The sequence below is a fragment of the Dipodomys spectabilis genome, unplaced genomic scaffold (genome assembly GCF_019054845.1).
Source record: "Dipodomys spectabilis isolate Male_0828 unplaced genomic scaffold, ASM1905484v1 ptg000054l, whole genome shotgun sequence".
NCBI lineage: Eukaryota > Metazoa > Chordata > Mammalia > Rodentia > Heteromyidae > Dipodomys > Dipodomys spectabilis.
The window spans coordinates 16,854,267-16,872,285 of record NW_024870731.1 but is presented as its reverse complement, the minus strand read 5'-3'; the positions used below and the strand labels follow the sequence as shown (position 1 = coordinate 16,872,285).

The following is an 18,019-nucleotide window of genomic DNA, read 5'->3' as shown; positions in this document are numbered from 1 at the left end:
TGGTAGAGCGCTCGCCTTGAGCTGAAGGACAGCTCCCAGGCCCAGAGCTCAAGCCCCATGGCCGACCAAAAAAAAAAAAAAAGAATATTTTTCAAGATGAGTGTTACTGGCTCACACCTGTAATCCTAGCTACTCAGGAGGCTAAGATTTGAGGATCACAGTTCAAAGCCAGTCTAGGTAGGGAAGTCCTTGAGACTCTTATCTCCAATAAACTACTCAGAAAAAGCCAGAAGTGGAGCAGTGGCTCAAGTAGTAGAACACTAACGAGTACAGAGAGGCTCAGTGTCAGCACCTATGCCCTGAGTTCAAGCCCCATGACCAACCAAAACAATAAAAAGTAAAATGCTTAAAACTTAAGAGAAACAGCTTATTTCACACCTCCTTCTAGATAATCAACTGTGGAAATTCACAAACCTAACCCCAATTTCTTTAACCCCACAACCAGTAGTTTAAGGAAACAAAATCTTGCTTTACCTTACAGCCTTCACAAGCATGAACTCCATAGTGGAATCCTGACGCCACATCCCCACAGACTTTACACAGTAGAACCATGCCGCTAAACTCTAGGGCACAAACAGACATGAAGTGAAAAACTGGAGGAAACAATTCAATATTTTTTTAAATTGTTTATTTCATTCAATTTGTAAGTGCTTTTCATCAATAAATTACTTTTGTGCTGTTAAAAAAAATCCTAGAACAAATCATGTTAAGTAGGTAAGCCAAGCTCAGAGAAACAAACAGTGCATGTTTTCTCTCATATGTAGGAACTAGATCTGAAATATATAGGACTCTAGACATTCACACACAAACCATGAGACTAAAGGAGGACACTCTTAGGAGAAGAATACTGAACATCTAAATAGTATTTATCAAATGAGTTACAGGAAAAAGAAACATGGGTTTTTCTGTTTGTGGCTTATTTTTTCTTTTGTTTTCTTTTTTTGCTTTTGAGGGATTTTCTTGTTTGTTTTGTTTCATTTGTTCTTCTTTCTGTCTTTTGGGGGGGGCAAAAGGGGATGCAGAAATGGAAGAGGGAAGGATGAACAAATGCAGACATGGTACTCAATGGACACTATATATAAAATAAGCTATGCAAATTGTGAGCAGGGACAAGAGGGAGAAACTTGGGAGGTAAGCAAAGAAGAGTAACATTGTCCCAAAAGAAATGTACTCATCTGACTTATGAAACAATAGCTCCTTGGTAAAACACGTTAAGAGTAACAATAAAATTACATGTTTAAGAAGCCTATACCAAATAAATTGTTTTGTGTTAAATGCAGCGCTATACAACCTGGGAGAGTTGGGTTTATGGGGTTTTTTTCCCCTCTTTTTTTGAGAACTTTAAAAATACACTGAAACTCTGAAAACTTTTCATTGCTTTACATCAGATGTTCAAACAAACTAAGAAAAAAATCAAGCAGATAAGAGAATTCATCAACAAAAAATGTAATAAGGGCTAGGAATATACTTAGAGCACATGCATGAGGTATTGGGTTCAATCTCTAACACCAAAAACAAAGATTCAAAGATGTCGCCTTAGGCAATTGTACTTTCTCAATTTCCCAACAGGAGCCACTCAGGTCTCTTCCTTGACCATTCCTCTTCTAGTCCTTGTTCTAGTCCAAGTCCAAATCCCACCACTAAATGGTTATACAATCCTGCTTCATTTCCTCATCCCAAATGTTCCCAACCAATTTCATTAATATAAACCCCTTCCCATAATGAGCTAGTACTCTGTTCCAGAAACAAGACTCAGTACACCAGAAGTCCAGAAGAAAGAAGAAGCACTGTCAGGCAGAGCACATAACCACATGACAGCCCCTATGCTGAAACTTCTAAAGCCATCACTGATTTCTTCCCCAACTACACAACATGACTACCAGAAGGAGGGAAAATTATACCCAGAAATATAACGGGCCCCAAATGGAAAGCTAAGAAAATAAGCCCCATCTGCTATTAATGACAGTGACCTTTAGCACACTAAATTAACTTACTTGTCACACCACTGTGATTCTTAGTCATCCCAGGAGCACTCGATTTGCTTGTTTTCATAGAACAATCTATTCGATCATTCTTCAGAATGCCTTCAATGTTGGAGAGATCGCCATTCTTGGGATTACCATTGGCATCAGAATTAGAGCTATTTGGAGAAGATGGAACAGAAGAGGAGGACTGGAAACTATTCTCAGAACCTTCACTATGGCACGAGGCAGGGCTGGAGGCTGAGCTGGAGGAGCTGATATATGCAATCACACCTCCTACAAAGAGAAATGAGACTATTAGAAATAAGAAAATATATTTTTTTATTTCTACACATCTGAACACACTAATTTACTAAACTGTTAGTAAAGTCACTAACTTTAGAGACAGGTACTGATATTAAACATTTGCTCACAGCAAAAGTAAAAAGTACCTTGAATCCATATTAACTCTCACCATTTAAAAGGGACTTGAAATTGGTGAGAGTTAATATGCATCATTAACATAGTGGGAGTTAACATGTATTCATTAACATGGTTGATTATTCTGAACACATGCAGACCAAAACCTAAAGCTTTTCATTTCCTAAAATGAATGAGAAACATCCAAGTAACCTCAGCAAGCAAACGGTTCTGGTCCAATCCTTGCCTCCTACATTTTTTTCTTCATCTGACACAATCAGAACAATGAGCTCATCATTGCCTCCTCAGCACTTGGCTGAAACACAGGTTAATTGAGGGCAGATGGAACATTTGGAGCCCCAGAAAAAATGTACTTAAAACAGGGCACTTCACAAAGCTGTGGCTATCAAACCTTTCCATTCTGTTGTAGCCTAAAGATAACTGCAATTGTCCACTAAGACCAGGTTCTCCCACTCCCTCCTCTACCCTACACTGCCACTGTACCTGCAGACACACATGGCTCTAAACACATCTTAAGGGATCACACCCCATTTCTTTTTCCAAATCAGTAGTTACGGAGCATGTTAAAAAAGATTGGAGCCGGGCATCAGTGGCTCACATCTGTAATCCTACCTACTCAGGAGGCTGAGATGATTGGGGTTTAAAGCTTTCCTGAGCAAGAAAGTCCATGAGACTCTTATCTCCAATTAACTACCAAAAAGCCGGAAATGGAGCTTGACCCAAGTGGTAGAGCAATAGCCTTGAGCACAAAAGCTCAGGGACAGTGCTTAGGCTCTGAGTTCAAGCCCCAAGACCAGCGTGAGGGGGGGAGGGGAACAGACAAGAGAGAGACAGAGAGACAGAGAGAGAGCAACAGTTAGGCTGAAGCTAATCCTCTTCCTAAAACTATTCTCAAAACTTAACTCCCAAATTCACCAATAATCCTCTAGAAACTGGCCTATACCTCTTAAAGCCTATAAACCTCCCAGGTTAAGAAAAAGCATCTAGGGGCTAGGAAGATGGCTCAGTGGTAGAGCGCTTGCCTTGCATGCCTGAGGCCCTGAGTTCGATTCCTCAGCACCACATAAGTAAAATGAAAAACACCAGAAGTGGTGCTGTGGCTCAAGTGGTAGAGCACTAGCCTTGAGCTGAAGAGCTGAGGGACAGCGCCCAGGCCCAGAGTTCAGGCCCCACGACCAGACCCAAAAAAAAAAAAAGAAAGAAAAAAGAAAAAGCATCTAGGGCACTGGTGGCTCATGCCTGTAATCCTAGCTACTCAGGAAGCTGAAATCTGAGAATCGAGCTTCAAAGCCAGCCTGGGCAGGAAAGTCCATAAGACTCTTATTTCCACTAAGCCACTAGAAAACCAGAAGTGGCACTGTAGCTCAAAGCGGTAGAGCTTGAAGCTTGAGCTGAAGAGCGTAGGGACAGTGCCCAAGCCCAGAGTTCAAGCCCCATGACCGACCAAAGAAAAGAAAAAGCTAAAATTATCCTCGGGTATAATTTTAAACTTCTTCCCTCAAAGTGATATTACAAGATTATCCTCAAGACCAAATATATAATTTTCTCAAATCCCACACCAAATACGTAATTCTATCCTCTGCCAAGGTCTACAACTTTCCTTCATCATGAACAGATACTTAGTGGCTTTTTGAGCATATGTAGGGATTGATTATATATCTCCTATTACTGTCCTGAAATCTTAAACCTACTACAATGTGGTCAAACCAACCAAGTAGACCATAGATTAGGAGCATCATATCTCCTAGAAATCTGTAAGAAATGGCAATTCTCAGAGTTCCTCCAGATCTTCTGCATTATAATTTTCCTGAGCCTTTCTGGAAATTCTGACACACACTAGATTGAGGAACATTGCCATAAATCAATTACTGTATCTGTAGGAAGTACTCAGGGGCAGTGCTCATCTACCCCTACTTTACTTTTTTTATTTATTTTTATTTTTGGGGGTCCGATCGTGAGGCCTGAACTCTGGGCCTGGGCACTGTCCCTCAGCTATTCAGCTCAAGGCTAGCACTCTACCACTTGAGCCACAGCGCCACTTCCGGCTTTTTTCTTTTTGCTTATGTGGTGCTGAGGAATAGAACCCAGGACCTCATGCATGCAAGGCAAGCGCTCTACCACTGAGCCACCTTCCCAGCCCGAGATTTTTTTTTTTTTTTTTGGGGGGTCCGGTTGTGGGGCCTGAACTCTAGGCCTGGGCACTGTCCCTCAGCTCTTCAGCTCAAGGCTAGCGCTCTACCACTTGAGCCACAGCACTACTTCCGGCTTTTTTTTTCTTTTTGCTTATGTGGTGCTGAGGAATCGAACCCAGGGCCTCTGGAATGCAAGGCAAGCGCTCTACCACTGAGCCACCTTCCCAGCTCTAGAATAGAAATTTTAAGGCTAGTCAGTGTTACCAAGACTGTTCCAAATTTTTTTAAGACAGGCCTATCATTTTAGTGAGTTAAAGTAGTGTGAAGATTAGGCACTCTTATCTATAACCCTAGCTACTTAGGAGGCTGAGATCCAAGGACTGCAGATCAAAGCCACCTTGGGCACAAAAGTCTATGAGACTCTTATCTTCAATAAAACTAAGAAAACCCTAGAAGTAACAGCTGTGGCTCAAGTAATAGAGCACTAGCCCTGAGCATAAAGGGACTCAAGGACTGCGCCCAGGCCTTGAGTTCAAGCCCCAATAGTGACCAAAAAAAAAAAAAAAAAATAGTGTGTGATCATGGTTGGAGGCTAGCTTAGGCAAAAAGACACAAAATCCCCTTCTCAACCCATAGCTGAGCACCATGCTGTACATCTATCATCCCAAACTACATGGGAGCTCAAATTTGAAGGATCATGGAAGGATCAGCCTGGGTAGAAAAGTACAAAAGATATGTCTCCAAGGAAGGGAAGCTGGAAGCAGGAGCATGTAACTGTGATTCCAGCAACAGGAAACCTATGACAGGAGAAGCAAAACTGAGGAACCAGCCTGGTGGGAAGCAAAACCCTATCTTCAAATAGCCAGTGAAAACAGAGCTAGAGTTGTGGCTCCTCAGAATTGTGCCAATCTAGCAAAAACAAGACACTGACCGACAAAAAAAAAAAGAAACAAAGAACTCCCACTCATCTGGTCGAACCACTACTAAATATCCCCATGCTGCTGATCACATGTATGGTGTATATGTGTACACAGTTATATGTTATAGACTGTGATAGACAATTTGCTCCAGGAAAGTTAGAATGAACTTGTGACTTTAAATGAGCATCATTATTCCACAATACTGTGAAATTTGGGAAATTATGTAATCACTTAATCACAATTAAAAACAAAACCTCGGGGAAGGGAGGGAAGGAAAGGATGGTAGGGGGAGAACAATGGAGGGGGTAACAATGCTCAATAGGAAGTGTACGCATTACCTTGCTCATGTAACTATAACCCTCTGTATAGTATCTTTATAATAAAAAAATTAAAAAAAATAAAACACTGGCTACATAATGAGAAGCAATGTAATTAATTACCAAAAAAATAAAAAGTAAAAACTGCAACAGCTCCAAAATCAAACCTAAGAAAAATTACTATATACTACCAATTCAAATCAGAGCCAATTCATCTTAAGGAAGTACAAGCATACCACAGAATAAAAAATGACTCCCCTAGAAGCAGATACCTTCTCCTAGCAAACCTTCAACACTAGGTTAACTGTCTTTAACATCTACTCTTAGTACCAAACAAAGCGGTGCCAGCAGGATGGCTAGCAACCCAAGAGTGTTAAATTTTAATTTCCTAGAACATAACAAATTCCTACAGTGGCTGCTCCACCCAGTTAAAGACAAAGATGTAAAATTACAGGTCACTACTCACCTACCAGATGCCAACCATGAAATGATTCAACTTCATGTCACACTTCATCCTTGTAAGAAGAATCCTGTGAACTAGCTTCTACTGACCCATTTTGTAGATGAGCTGAGAGCTTAAGAGGTTAGAGGTTAAGGAGCAGGGCCAGAGCTGAGAGTTATGGCTGTCTAAGCCAGAATACAAAGTGACACACACACACACACACACACACACACACACACACACACACACACACACACACACACACACACACACACACACACACACACACACACACACACACACACACACACACACACACACACACACAATGCTGAAGCTTGAACTCAGGGCCTCGGGCTCTCACTCAAGCCTCTCAACCTGGTGCCCTACCACATGAGCCACACCTCCAGTTCTGGCTTTTTGCTGGTTAACTGAAGGTAAGAGAATCTCAAATTTGTCTTTCCCAGGCTAGTTTTGAACTGTGATCCTTAGATCTTAGCCTCTTGAGTAGCCAGCATTATAGGCATGAACCACCAATGCCCAGCTAGACTGTCACTCTTACTAAAAACCTAAACAAGCAAGTCACTTGTCACTTTTTGTCCCTAATCCTTCTATAAAATGGGAAAATCTTGTAGTTAGCACAAGACTGAAATGAAATGTTGTTCCTAATTAAAGAGTTTCCTGCAGTTTTTTAATGATAAAGCAAGAAAGGTAAAATCCCCAAACCAGCAAGTCCCAACACCTCCAGAAACACAGAATGAACTTCAGAGGCCTGGAGCTAAAATTAGCTAAGGCAGAGTCTCTATTTTTAGTTCAAAGGGACTGTGGAGCAGGGCCAGCTCCCAGGATAGGGCTTACCCAGTAGTCAACTTCAGACAAACCAGAAGTCAATATGCACTTCATACTGCTGGAGAGCACTGCTGGAGGGGGAGAAGGGAACTCTGCCCCCTGGTTTGCCCCAGGTTTGCCCAAATTCCTGGAAAGGACATCTGATGTCAACTCATGACCATACTTTCTTGCCTTGTGATTCAGACAAAACAATTTATCACAGGTTTCATTTTCTCATCTGAAAGGATTATGGATAATTCCTCTTTAACTATGATAGGGTAGACCTAAAAGCACTAACTTTCCAACTGTCTCCGGGGGGATAGGGCTCACAGACCAGCTTGATCCCTTCTCTAAAAAGTCTACATTAATATAAGTGGTATTTTACACAAAAGACTGAAATGCTGAGGATCACATAGAGGGCAGAGATCAAGATGGGTAAACACAGAGAAGGTGACAAGACCAAAGTAATTTTAAAGAATGCATAAATAATTAAATGTTGTACTATTTAGGAAACTGTATTTTTAAATGAGGTGACCATCTTTTCTAGCTCTTTTCTCTCTCTTTCCCAACTCTCTCTTCTCTTTTCTAGCTCTATTTCCCACCTCTCTTTCCCAGCTCTCTCTTCTCTTTTCTAGCTTTTTCTCAGCTCTTTCCCACCTCTTTCCCAGGTCTTTCCCAGCCGCGTGGAGGGCTAACATGGCCTGGTGCCAGCCAGAACGATGAATAAACCTACCCCTTAACAGAATACCATGTGCGTGGTGCTGTTCTTACTCAGCTACCTCTCTTTAAAACCCTCACATAAATGGTGCCATGACTCGGATAAAAGGCTTAAAGTCAGGATAGGTGGGATTCCTCTCCAGTTTTTTTTCCTCTTTTTTCTTTGTTTTTCCCTTTTTGCTCTGAGGAATACCCACAGTTCTGACGGTCTTTTGCGAACCGGTCTGTCTGCTGTGGACACAGCGCATCGATACCATTGCTGCCTTCACATCCACGTCCACACCACTTCTCTACTCTGGTGAGTAAAACTTACTCTCTACGGTTCTCTGTTGCTCAGTCTCTGTCCAGATGTGGCGCCACGCCAGAGAGCTCCTACGGCCTTTAGCTGAAAGGCCGGTCACCTCCACCTCTGAAGCTGAAGACACTTGATTTTGGGGGCTTGGCCATTTCTCTCTAGAGGGCTCTGGGGGAAGTCGGGATGTTGCTTCTGCCTGGTCACCTCTCCTTCACTCACAAGACTGACATCTCCCAACTAACTGCAAAGAGCCAGGCTGGAAGCATGGCTCAAGACTCTTATCTCTAACCAGCAAACACTGCAAGTGGTACTATAACTCAAAGTGGTAGAGTGCTAGCCTTGAGCAGAAGTGCTCAGGGAGGGCTGGGAAGGTGGCTCAGTGGTAGAGCGCTTGCCTTGCATGCATGAGGCCCTGGGTTCGATTCCTCAGCACCACATAAGAAAAAAGCCAGACAGAAGTGGTGCTGTGGCTCAAGTGGTAGAGCACTAGCCTTGAGCTGAAGAGCTGAGGGACAGCGCCCAAACCCAGAGTTCAGGCCCCACGACCAGACCCCCCCCAAAAAAAAAGGGAACTGCTCAGGGACAGTGCTCAGGCCTTGAGTTCAATCCTCCTTGAATACTAACTGGGAAAAGCTATCCCAGCAACAAGCACCTAGACTCAGCCAGTCTGGGGAACAAGGGACAATGGAGGGGAGTAAGAGGAGATGATGTCACATCAGCCACTTTGTGCCTGCCCTTTCAAAACTAACCAGAGCCGGGAGGTCAGTGGAAGTAAGAAGCCTGCCCATCCATCTATACCTGTCTATCTATTAACTGAACAGAAATTTATATTCTTGCCTTTGTCACCTGACTTCTCTACCTAGTCGCCAAATGTCAGAAGTAGCTAGGGACATTTCTACCAACATTTTCAGCCCCAAGTCCTTCCTCTTGCCATTTATTTGCTCTCTAGTATTTTTTCCAGCCCCTCAATGCCTCATGAGACTTCTCCAGACTTCATCGAAGGACTCACACCATCAAAGGACAGCTGCTGCTCGCTGCCTTCTCAGGGAGGGGACCAAATTCCAGCCTTTTACCCCTAATGTCGACGCCCCTTGTCAGCAGGAAGTAGCCAGAGAATCTGCGCCCTATTTCATGATTATTAAAAGGCTAAAATGTAAGGTCCTCTCCTGGATGGCGAGAAGACTCCACCCTCCTCGCAGCAAAGTCTCCACCCAGTACCTGAGTTACCTAGGCAACTGGCACACCTGGAAGAGGTCTGCATCTGCTGAGGTCACATCTGAATTTGATGTGGCCACACCTTTCTCTATCCATACCCTAGATAAGGCCTAGCCCAGGCCCAGACGCGCTCTTTTCTAGCTCTTTTCTCTCTTTTCCAGCTCTCCTCTTTTCTAGCTCTTTCTTTCCCACCTCTCTTTCCCAGCTCTCTCTACAAGCAGGAAAGTCCTTGAAACTCTTTTTTCCAATAATCACCAGAAAATCAGAAGTTGAGCTGTAGCTCAAAGTGGTAAAGCTCTAGCCTTGAGCAAAAAAAGCTCAGGAACAGCACCAATGCCCTGAGTTCCAGCACCTCCACACACACCAAAAAAAGAGGAAGGGGGTCTTAATTTGTAAAACAAATGTTTTTTCTATGTAAATTGCTAGAAAGCCAAGGCATAAGCTACATCTAGAAACAGAACAGCTCAACTAACATCAAGATGAGAGAATGAGAGAAAATGAAAGAGAAAAAATGAGAAAGGGCTAAGTGCTGGGATTAAGAGGCTCTTCACCTGCCCTTTTCCACCAGCTACAATCCTGAACAGATCTCCTTCAACCTTAACACCAGACCAAACTGTGCATTTTTTTTTTTAAGATGGAGGTTATCAGGAGGGCTGGGAAGCAAGTCTAATTGTGCATACACTTTTCCCCTCCCATGCATCAATTACTGCGTAAGAGAGTTCCACTTTGGCCTATGCATCCGATGTACCCAGCTCAAACTCACCCATTACACTCCTTCATTTCCTCTGGCCCCTTTCTAAATCAACTTCAACAAAATTCACTATTCGGTATTTTTCCTTCTTTTTCAAGTTTTAGCAAGGATTTCAGCATACCAGAATAAAGCAGGAGAAATGGGGAGAAAGGGACAGCATTTCTGGCTGCCCGCCAAGAAAATGGGAGTAAAGGACTCCTGTTGTTCCATTTTCACACACATTTTTGTGCATTCACTTTTAAATGTTTTGTAGGCTAACATCTTTTACACAATAGTTCAGTTTATATTCTCCAAGAGAACTTCGTGGTCAAATTCTTACTCCTACACTTACTGGGTTTTCTTGACTTCAATTAGCTCTTCATCTTTAAAATGTTAACAGTAGCACATTCACAGAATTATGTGCCAGCTACATTTAAGGGAATACACTCAATTGATATTGTGATTGTTATTCTGCCATCTTTATACTGAAAGAGTTCAATCAGAATGGCTCAAATACAACACCCCTATTCTGTCTTCTTTATTTTTAATGTGTCATGTAGGCCTAGTGGCTGTAGCTTACCTCTATATTGCCTTCAGAATACAGTAAGCCTCTAATTAATCATGCATCTTCCTACTTCCCTTTTGATTCTTCACATTATTTTGCTATTTCTACAACTGAAGGTTTCTTTTTTTTTTGGGGGGGGGGTCCGGTCGTGGGGCCTGAACTCTGGGCCTGGGCACTGTCCCTCAGCTCTTCAGCTCAAGGCTAGCGCTCTATCACTTGAGCCACAGCACCACTTGCGGCTTTTTTCTTTTTTGCTCATGTGGTGCTGAGGAATCCAACCCAGGGCCTCAGGCACGCAAGGCAAGCTCTCTACCACTGAGCCACCTTCCCAGCCCCACAACTGAAGATTTCTCTGCCCTTATATCCTTCCAGTTCTCTCTCCTGCATGTTTGGCAAGACACAATATACAAGTCTATAAACATAAGAATAGACTGTGTAGGAATATTTTCCTTTAATTTTATAATGTGAATTATAGCCATTCATTGTTCATAGAATGTACAATTAATGAACTTACACTTGAGGGAATTTGTTTTACACAACCATAAATAAATAAATGTAGTCAGTTTCTCATCTGTGTTAGTCAGGGTGAAGTGTAGACACTGTGTCATGAATCATAGGGCAGTAAAACAAAGTTATCACTGACTAATGTGTGTCAAGTGATATTAAAGCTCGAGGAAAGTGTCCTAGTCAATGCTTACAACACCGAATAAGTTAAAGGAAATGGAAATTCTTATCAAAGTATCCTCTGATTGATCGGTTGATAGATGGTGAAAATAGTTTAATAGGTGACAGCACAAACTTGGGATAAAAACGAACATGAGAAAATTCAGGAAGCCAGGTGCCAGTGGCTCAGACCTATAACCCTAGCTACTCTGGGGCCTGAGATTTGAGGATCAGAGCCATCCCAGGCAGACAAATACGAAAGACTCTTATCTTCAATTAGCCAGAAAAAAAAAATTTTTTGAATGTGTTGGCTCAAGTGGTAAAGGGCCAGGGAGCCATGATTTAAAAAAAAAAAAAAATGGGAGCACGGTCCTGTATTCAAGCCCCAGTACTTGCACAGAAATAAAAGAAAAACATTCAAAAATTCCAATAGCAAATTTCTACTCTTCAAGTCAAGCAATTATTTGCACAATAGATATAAGGTAGACTCAGAATACTTTACACGAAAAGGTCCTAGGTGACTGCAAGTTTACTATGAGTCAGCAAAGGAACATGCCAGAATTTAACTAAATAAATAATGTCTGCCAGAGAATTCATTTGCAGCAGGGTCCAAAACAAAAGAGGACAACTTGGAAGTTGGTAGTTGCCCGGTCACTAGACTATTCACTTCTGCTATTTGCATCCCAAAGGGAAAAACAACGGATGGGGAATGCAAGCTGGGACCAATAGTTGGAACTGCAAACTGAACTGAAAAGGATGAGGGAAGGAGTTGGCAAGTCATCCATTGCTAGCCTCCAAAGTCAAGATTAACAGGCTCAAATCAGAAGAAAACCCACCAGAACCAAGGCACATCTGAAGTTCCAAAACCATGCCAAAGGCTGGATTAAAAGAGTCGGGGGGGGGGGGGGGGGGGGGGAGGCTGGGAAGGGAGGTGAAGGGTAAACAAAGGAGGAGGCTGCAATGCTTGGTAAGGAATGTATGCATTATCCTGCCCATGTAATTGTAACCCCTCTGTACAGTATGTTCTCAAATAAAATAAAATTTAAAAAAAAAAAGAGTCTGAAGCAAAAGCTTGCTAATCACTAAAGTTATTGCATTATTTTTAAAGACCTTCAAAGGCTCCTACTTGGGCCCATAGAAAACTTGATTTTTATCACCATTAATGGAAGATTCACAACACACTTGTTACTGGAGTATGATTTGTAGAGGTGTGCAAAATGTTAAAAAAAAAAAAAAAAAGCTTCATTCGCTTCAGGTAAGGGCGATCGTTTTAGGGGGCAAGAACAGTGTGATACTGTGACAGTGTCGCTGGCAATGTAGTAAGAGATATAAACATCGAAAGAACAGGGTCAGAGAGCCATCGATTTTAAGTTCTTTAATGTAAATAAAGAATGACTGGCTGTATAAAAGTCTGGGAGTCACCTGTGACCACTTAACCAGTTTACAGGCTTACAGAAAAATCCCAGCCCGGGAGGGCCGAGGCGGCATCCCATCGGTGGGTGCTGTCCAGTCTCGCCCTAGTCCCGGTCGCCTCGGGGCTCCTGCGGGGATCCCCCCCACGGGGTCTTCCTCGAGGAATCTCAACCTTCCCCCAAACACCCGCACCGCTGCGAAGCGCCCGGGGCCCTCGGCCCCTCCGCAGGCTCGGCTAGGTGCGCGGCTGCGGCAGCCCGGGCGCCCGGGTTACGGCGGTCCGCGCAGTGCGGCGCGGTCGTCCGCCGCGGAGCCTCGGGGATCCGCCGCGGGATCCTGGCGCGCACGCGCACCGGCCTCCGCAGTGTGCAAGCCCGCGGGGGAGGAGGGAATCGCGGCGACGTCACAGCCCGGAGGGCCCCCCGAGGGGGCGGGGCTTCCCCGGGCTGCGGCGCTCCCCGGCGGCGCGCGCAGCCGCCCCCACGTGTCCCTGCGGCCCCGGGGAATGTGGGTCACCGAGCCGAGCGGCCTCACGTGTCCCCGCCCGCCGCCGCCGCCTCAGCCTCCATTATGTAATGCCGCGTCACGCGCCCGCCCAGCCAACCGGCGCCCGCGCGCCGCGGAACGTAAACACAGCGCGCACGTGGCTCGCGCGGCCGGGCCATGTGAGGGGGGGGGCCGGGCCGGCCGCCGCCGGGCCGCGCTGCGGCGTCGCGGGGCGTCCGGAGGGCGGGCGCGGGGCAGCCCGGGGGGGCGACGGACCACCCGCCGGCGTCGGGCTCGCGGCGCGCAGCCGCCCACCCGCCGGCCCCGCGGCCGCCCCCCGCGCCGCCCCCCGCCGGCTCCGGACGCCCTCCTCCCCACCCCCGCCGCCCCCCCCCCCCCGCGGCCGCCGGCGCTTACCCGCATTCACCTCCATGGCGCCCTCGAGACGGGGGCCGAGGCCGCCCGCTCCCCGCAGACGGGCAGCGCCGCCGCCCCCTCAGCGCCGCGCCGCCCCGGGCCGCAGGCAGCGGGGCTCGCGGGCCCCCGGCATGAGTGGGGCGGGCGGGCGCCCGGGACCCAGGCCCCGAAGCGGAGGGCGGGTGCCCCCGGCGAGCGGGCGGACAGCGGCGTTCTTCGCGGGGTCCCTGACAACAAAAGCGGCGGCGCGGCGGCTTCCTGCAGCCAGCGCACCGCGGCGGCGAAGGCGGCTGACGGGGAGGGCAGCGACGGCCACGTGACCCGCGCACACCCCCTCCCTCCGCGCGCCTCCCCCCCCCCCCCCCACACACACACCACCCCCCCGCGGCCGGCCGCTGCGGCGACTCCGCCCTCCCCGCCGCGCTGGCCCGCCGCCCCGCCCCTCCGGGGGCCCCGCCCCCTCGCCCGCTCCGGCCCCGCCCTCCGCCGCCTCCCAGTGTCCTGCCCCGCCTCCGCCGCCTCCTAGCTGACCTTCCCGCCTAAGGCCCTGGTCCTGCCCCGCCCCGCCCGGCCCTGTCCCGACCGCCACCCAGTGACTCCCCCGGGTCACCTCAGTGATTGACAGGTCCACCTCGCGGCTCCTCCCGACTGACCGCTCCAAACTCTGGTCTCCGGGAACACCCACTTTTTCTCTCCATCTCTTTGGTGGTGGTTGGTGGTGGTTTTCCATCTCCTCTCATAGCTTTCAATACTGGGGTTTTGATGATTTCCAAATTTCTATTTTAAAGGGAGACCTCTCTGATCTCTGTAGATTCCCGCATCCAACCGCTGGCCTGATAATACAGCCCTGCCTCTCAATGTAATAGTGTGCGCTTGCACCGACCAGGCACTTTCAGGTTTGTGCATCTCACCTTGTACGTAAACTTTAGATCAAAAGAAAAATGTGCTGTGGTGAATTCAGGGGCAAGTGTTTTCAGTTCGGCAACTCAAATGCACTCCAAAAAATAAAGTGGGCACGAACTGATGCATAATAAGAACCAAACGTTAGATGGTGGACGTTCACTGTAAAATGATCCCAGTTTGCTCTGAAATGTTTCGGTATAGAATGGGGAATGTGTCACATAAAAGACGTGTTACTTACACGTGCAGTACTTTCTTTCCCCATGCCACCCACATCTGCGTATGGATACACAAGTTCCTTCACCATTATCAGTCCTTACTATTTTGGTGAATCCATCTGTTCTGGAAACCAGCAAATGTTAGGTTTCTAACTTCTCTCTCGTTGCCTTTTATGCTCCAATCCATTAACAAATCTGAGCTATTCTACCTTCAAAATGTTTCCAGCTGGGGCAGGTCTTCAGAGTTTTGCCTTTACCCTCTGACAGCCAATTAGCATTGCCTCTTGCAAAGGAACTAGTTTGCTAATTGAAAACCTGTTCCTTGGGTCTCTTCTTCCCAGTGTGATGGTACCTTTAAAATGTAAATGAGTTCTGATTATTCTGTTTAAAACCTTCCAGTGGCTTCCTAGGACGCTTTGAAAATGTCCAGTCCCTTCCTCTAATCTGCCTGGACTCAAGGCACAATCTCTAAACATCTCTAAACTCAGTTCCCACATCCTGCAGCCAATGTGATTATGCCCCCTTGCATCTCAGTTTAAGGACCAGATAGGTATGTGCATATGTCAGAACCCACAAAACATGCACTGAAGATTTGTATATTTTGACTTGTATGTTTATTTTTAGATCCAAAAAAGTCCTTTTTCCTTCCCTGTTTCAGGGCTTTTCCCTGTTTCAGGCTTTCACCTGGTTATAAACACTTGACGCTAATTCAAGAGTTTCCCAGGCCATCTTTGTAGTTTGGTTTTCCATTTTCTGTATCAACCCCACTGTCTCTTTCTACACAGGTAAAATGAAGTTAATGTGAACAGTCTGGAAGGAAGAAGTTTAACAAATCATAAAAATGGAAAGCACTCTGATACTAACTATATGACCTCTCTGAAAAGGCAAAACTGGTGACAGAAAAAAGATCAGTGCTTGCTAGGTGTTAGAAGAGACTACACAGCACAGAGAATTTGGGGGATGAGCAGAGAAATTATACCATAAGTAATGCTGAATATATGGGTGTATATCTTGACCAAAACCCACAGAATATCCAGTCCCAGGGGCAGCAAATGTTAGTGTTAACTATGGGCTTTGAGTGATAAGGATGTGTCACTGCAGATTCATAGATGATAACAAAATGTACCACTGTGCAGCAGGATTTTGAAAGTGAAGAAAGTTGTGCATTTGTGGTGACAGGGGGTAGGGGGGAACTCTTAAATAGTTACCATTCAGTTCTGTGAACTGAAAATTTCTAAAAAGTAAAATCTATTTTACAATATAATGTGTCCACCACCTACATTTGAAAAGAATCTAAAAATCACACTATGATACCTTCTCATCAATGATAAAGTATATAAAATCTACGTTGGGGATGGTAAAAAGGGTAAAAGAATGAATGTGGCTGTCTTTCAACAATAGATTGTTGACATGTATGAAAATAGAACAAATGGAACCTGTTGACATCGTATTAAGAAAAGGGAAGACTAGAGGAGAATCATGGGAGAGATTAATTGGAATATATTGTAGTTTGGTTTTCTATTTTCTGTATCAACCCCACTATCTCCTACACAGATAAAATGAAGTTAATATGAAGGCTGGAAGGCAGACTGGGTAGAAAGTTTACAGTGAAATTCCCCCCCCCCCCCTTGAGTAGCTAATATATGCTAATAAAAATAGTTTGGAAGGATGTTTGTAGAGAAAGGGAGAGAGAGAGATTTATATCAGGCTTGAAGTATGGCTCAAGTGGTAGAGTATCTACCTAGCAAAGCAGATGAGTTTAAACTCTAGTACCGCAAAAAGATAAAAATAAAATAAAATTTTTGTCTGTGAGCTTCAGGGTTTGTTTGCTTGCTTGCTTTAGATGGTATTTCATTGACTTTTCTTTCCATGGATGACTTCAAACCTCAATCCTCCTGGTCTCAGCCCAAGTGGCTAGAAATATAGGCATGAGACATATGCACCCAGCTGAGCCTGGAAGGTTTTAAAGACTACTTCCATCTGGGCACCAATGCCTCATACCAGTAATCCTAGCTACTCAAGAAGTAGAGATCTGAGAATCCAGGTTCTAAGCCAGCCCAGGTAGAAAACTCTGTAAGACTCTTATCTCCAATTAATCACCAAAAAGCCGGAAGTGGAGCTGTGGCTCCACTAATCTTGAGGGAAAATAAAGCTCAGGAATAGCACCCAGACCCTGAGTTCAAGCCCCAGGACTGACAAAAGGAAGGAAGGAACACTGCCTCCATCTTATGAGGCTGCATTGACTCTCAGAGGACATAGGACTACATACAACCCAGGTCAGGCATCAGCCACACATTTAGCCACTTGTGCTCTTCAGGACAGTAGGAGGATGCCGGGCAGCATCAGTTGATCAGTTGTGATGTAGCTTTTTGCTGCTGTCACACTAAGGAGCCCTATTTGTTAATACTGTGGTGTCTATGAGAATCTCTGTTGATATTCTCAGACATCTTATGGTCAGTTTCAACTTTTCACCTCCTATTCTTTTGACCAAATAGCTACTGAATGAATTATCTTCACAAGTTATCTGTTAAAATCTACATTATAGCCATGAGTTGTAGTATGCAACTATAGTCCCAGCTAGTTAGAAAGCTGCGCCAGGTGAATTGTTGGAGTTCAAGGCCATCTTTTGGCAACTGCCTCAAAAAAGGAAAAGAAACTATTTCCTGGGAAAGCTACCTTCATTAGCTCTTATATGCAACTAATAGCATATAACACAAGACAGGTCAATCTGGATGTGGATAAAGGAGAGAATGACCTGTTAGAAATTGCTATCTCTACATTCTAGTACAATAGATCAAGTAAGACAGTACAATGTGAGGATATAGGTAAAGAGGGTGTGTTAGGAAAAAAGAGAAAAAAGATGAGATTTTCCTAAAGATCAGGCCAATTCCTCATTTAAAATGTCCAATTTCTAAATTTATTCAGAACTGAAAATTTCAAATGTTCAATGTCCTGATAAATCCTGCTAGTTCCTAATGCCCCACATGCCATTTAATGTTTGTCTCTGCTTTGCCATAGATTAGCACTTCTCAAATATTTTTACCTCAAACTTCCTCTTCGCTCTTAAAATTATTGAAGACCAGCAGCTGGTCTCCTGTGGCTCACGCCCATAATCATAGCTACTCAGGAGGCTGAGATCTGAGGATCACGGTTCAAAGCGAGCCGGAAAATCCATGAGACTCTTATCTCCAATAAACCACTAGGAAACCGGAAGTGGCGCTGTAGCTCAAGTGGTAGAGCGCTCGCCTTGAGCTGAAAAGCTGAGGGACAGCGCCCAGGCCCAGAGTTCAAGCCCCACGACCGACCCCCCCAAAAAAATTATTGAAGACCATAAAGTGCTGCTTCTGTAGGCTCTATCA

At 45.2% G+C, this 18,019-nt stretch overlaps 1 protein-coding gene across 3 annotated transcripts in view; it reads right to left on the bottom strand.

Annotated features, from left to right (window-relative positions):
- The window catches only part of Nr1d2 (nuclear receptor subfamily 1 group D member 2), a 54,586-nt gene extending 40,954 nt beyond the window's left edge, over positions 1 to 13,632 (bottom strand). For all 3 annotated transcript variants that reach the window (XR_006147435.1, XR_006147434.1, XM_042679745.1), the window contains exons 1-3: positions 13,543 to 13,632; positions 1,995 to 2,258; positions 475 to 563 (exon numbers count right to left, since the gene is read on the bottom strand). Coding sequence is in view for 1 of the 3 variants with exons in the window: in XM_042679745.1 (XP_042535679.1) it covers positions 475 to 563; positions 1,995 to 2,258; positions 13,543 to 13,558 (369 nt within the window). In the remaining 2 variants the exon portion in view is untranslated. The remainder of the gene's footprint in view (positions 1 to 474; positions 564 to 1,994; positions 2,259 to 13,542) is intronic.
- Between the last annotated feature and the right edge of the window lie 4,387 nt (positions 13,633 to 18,019).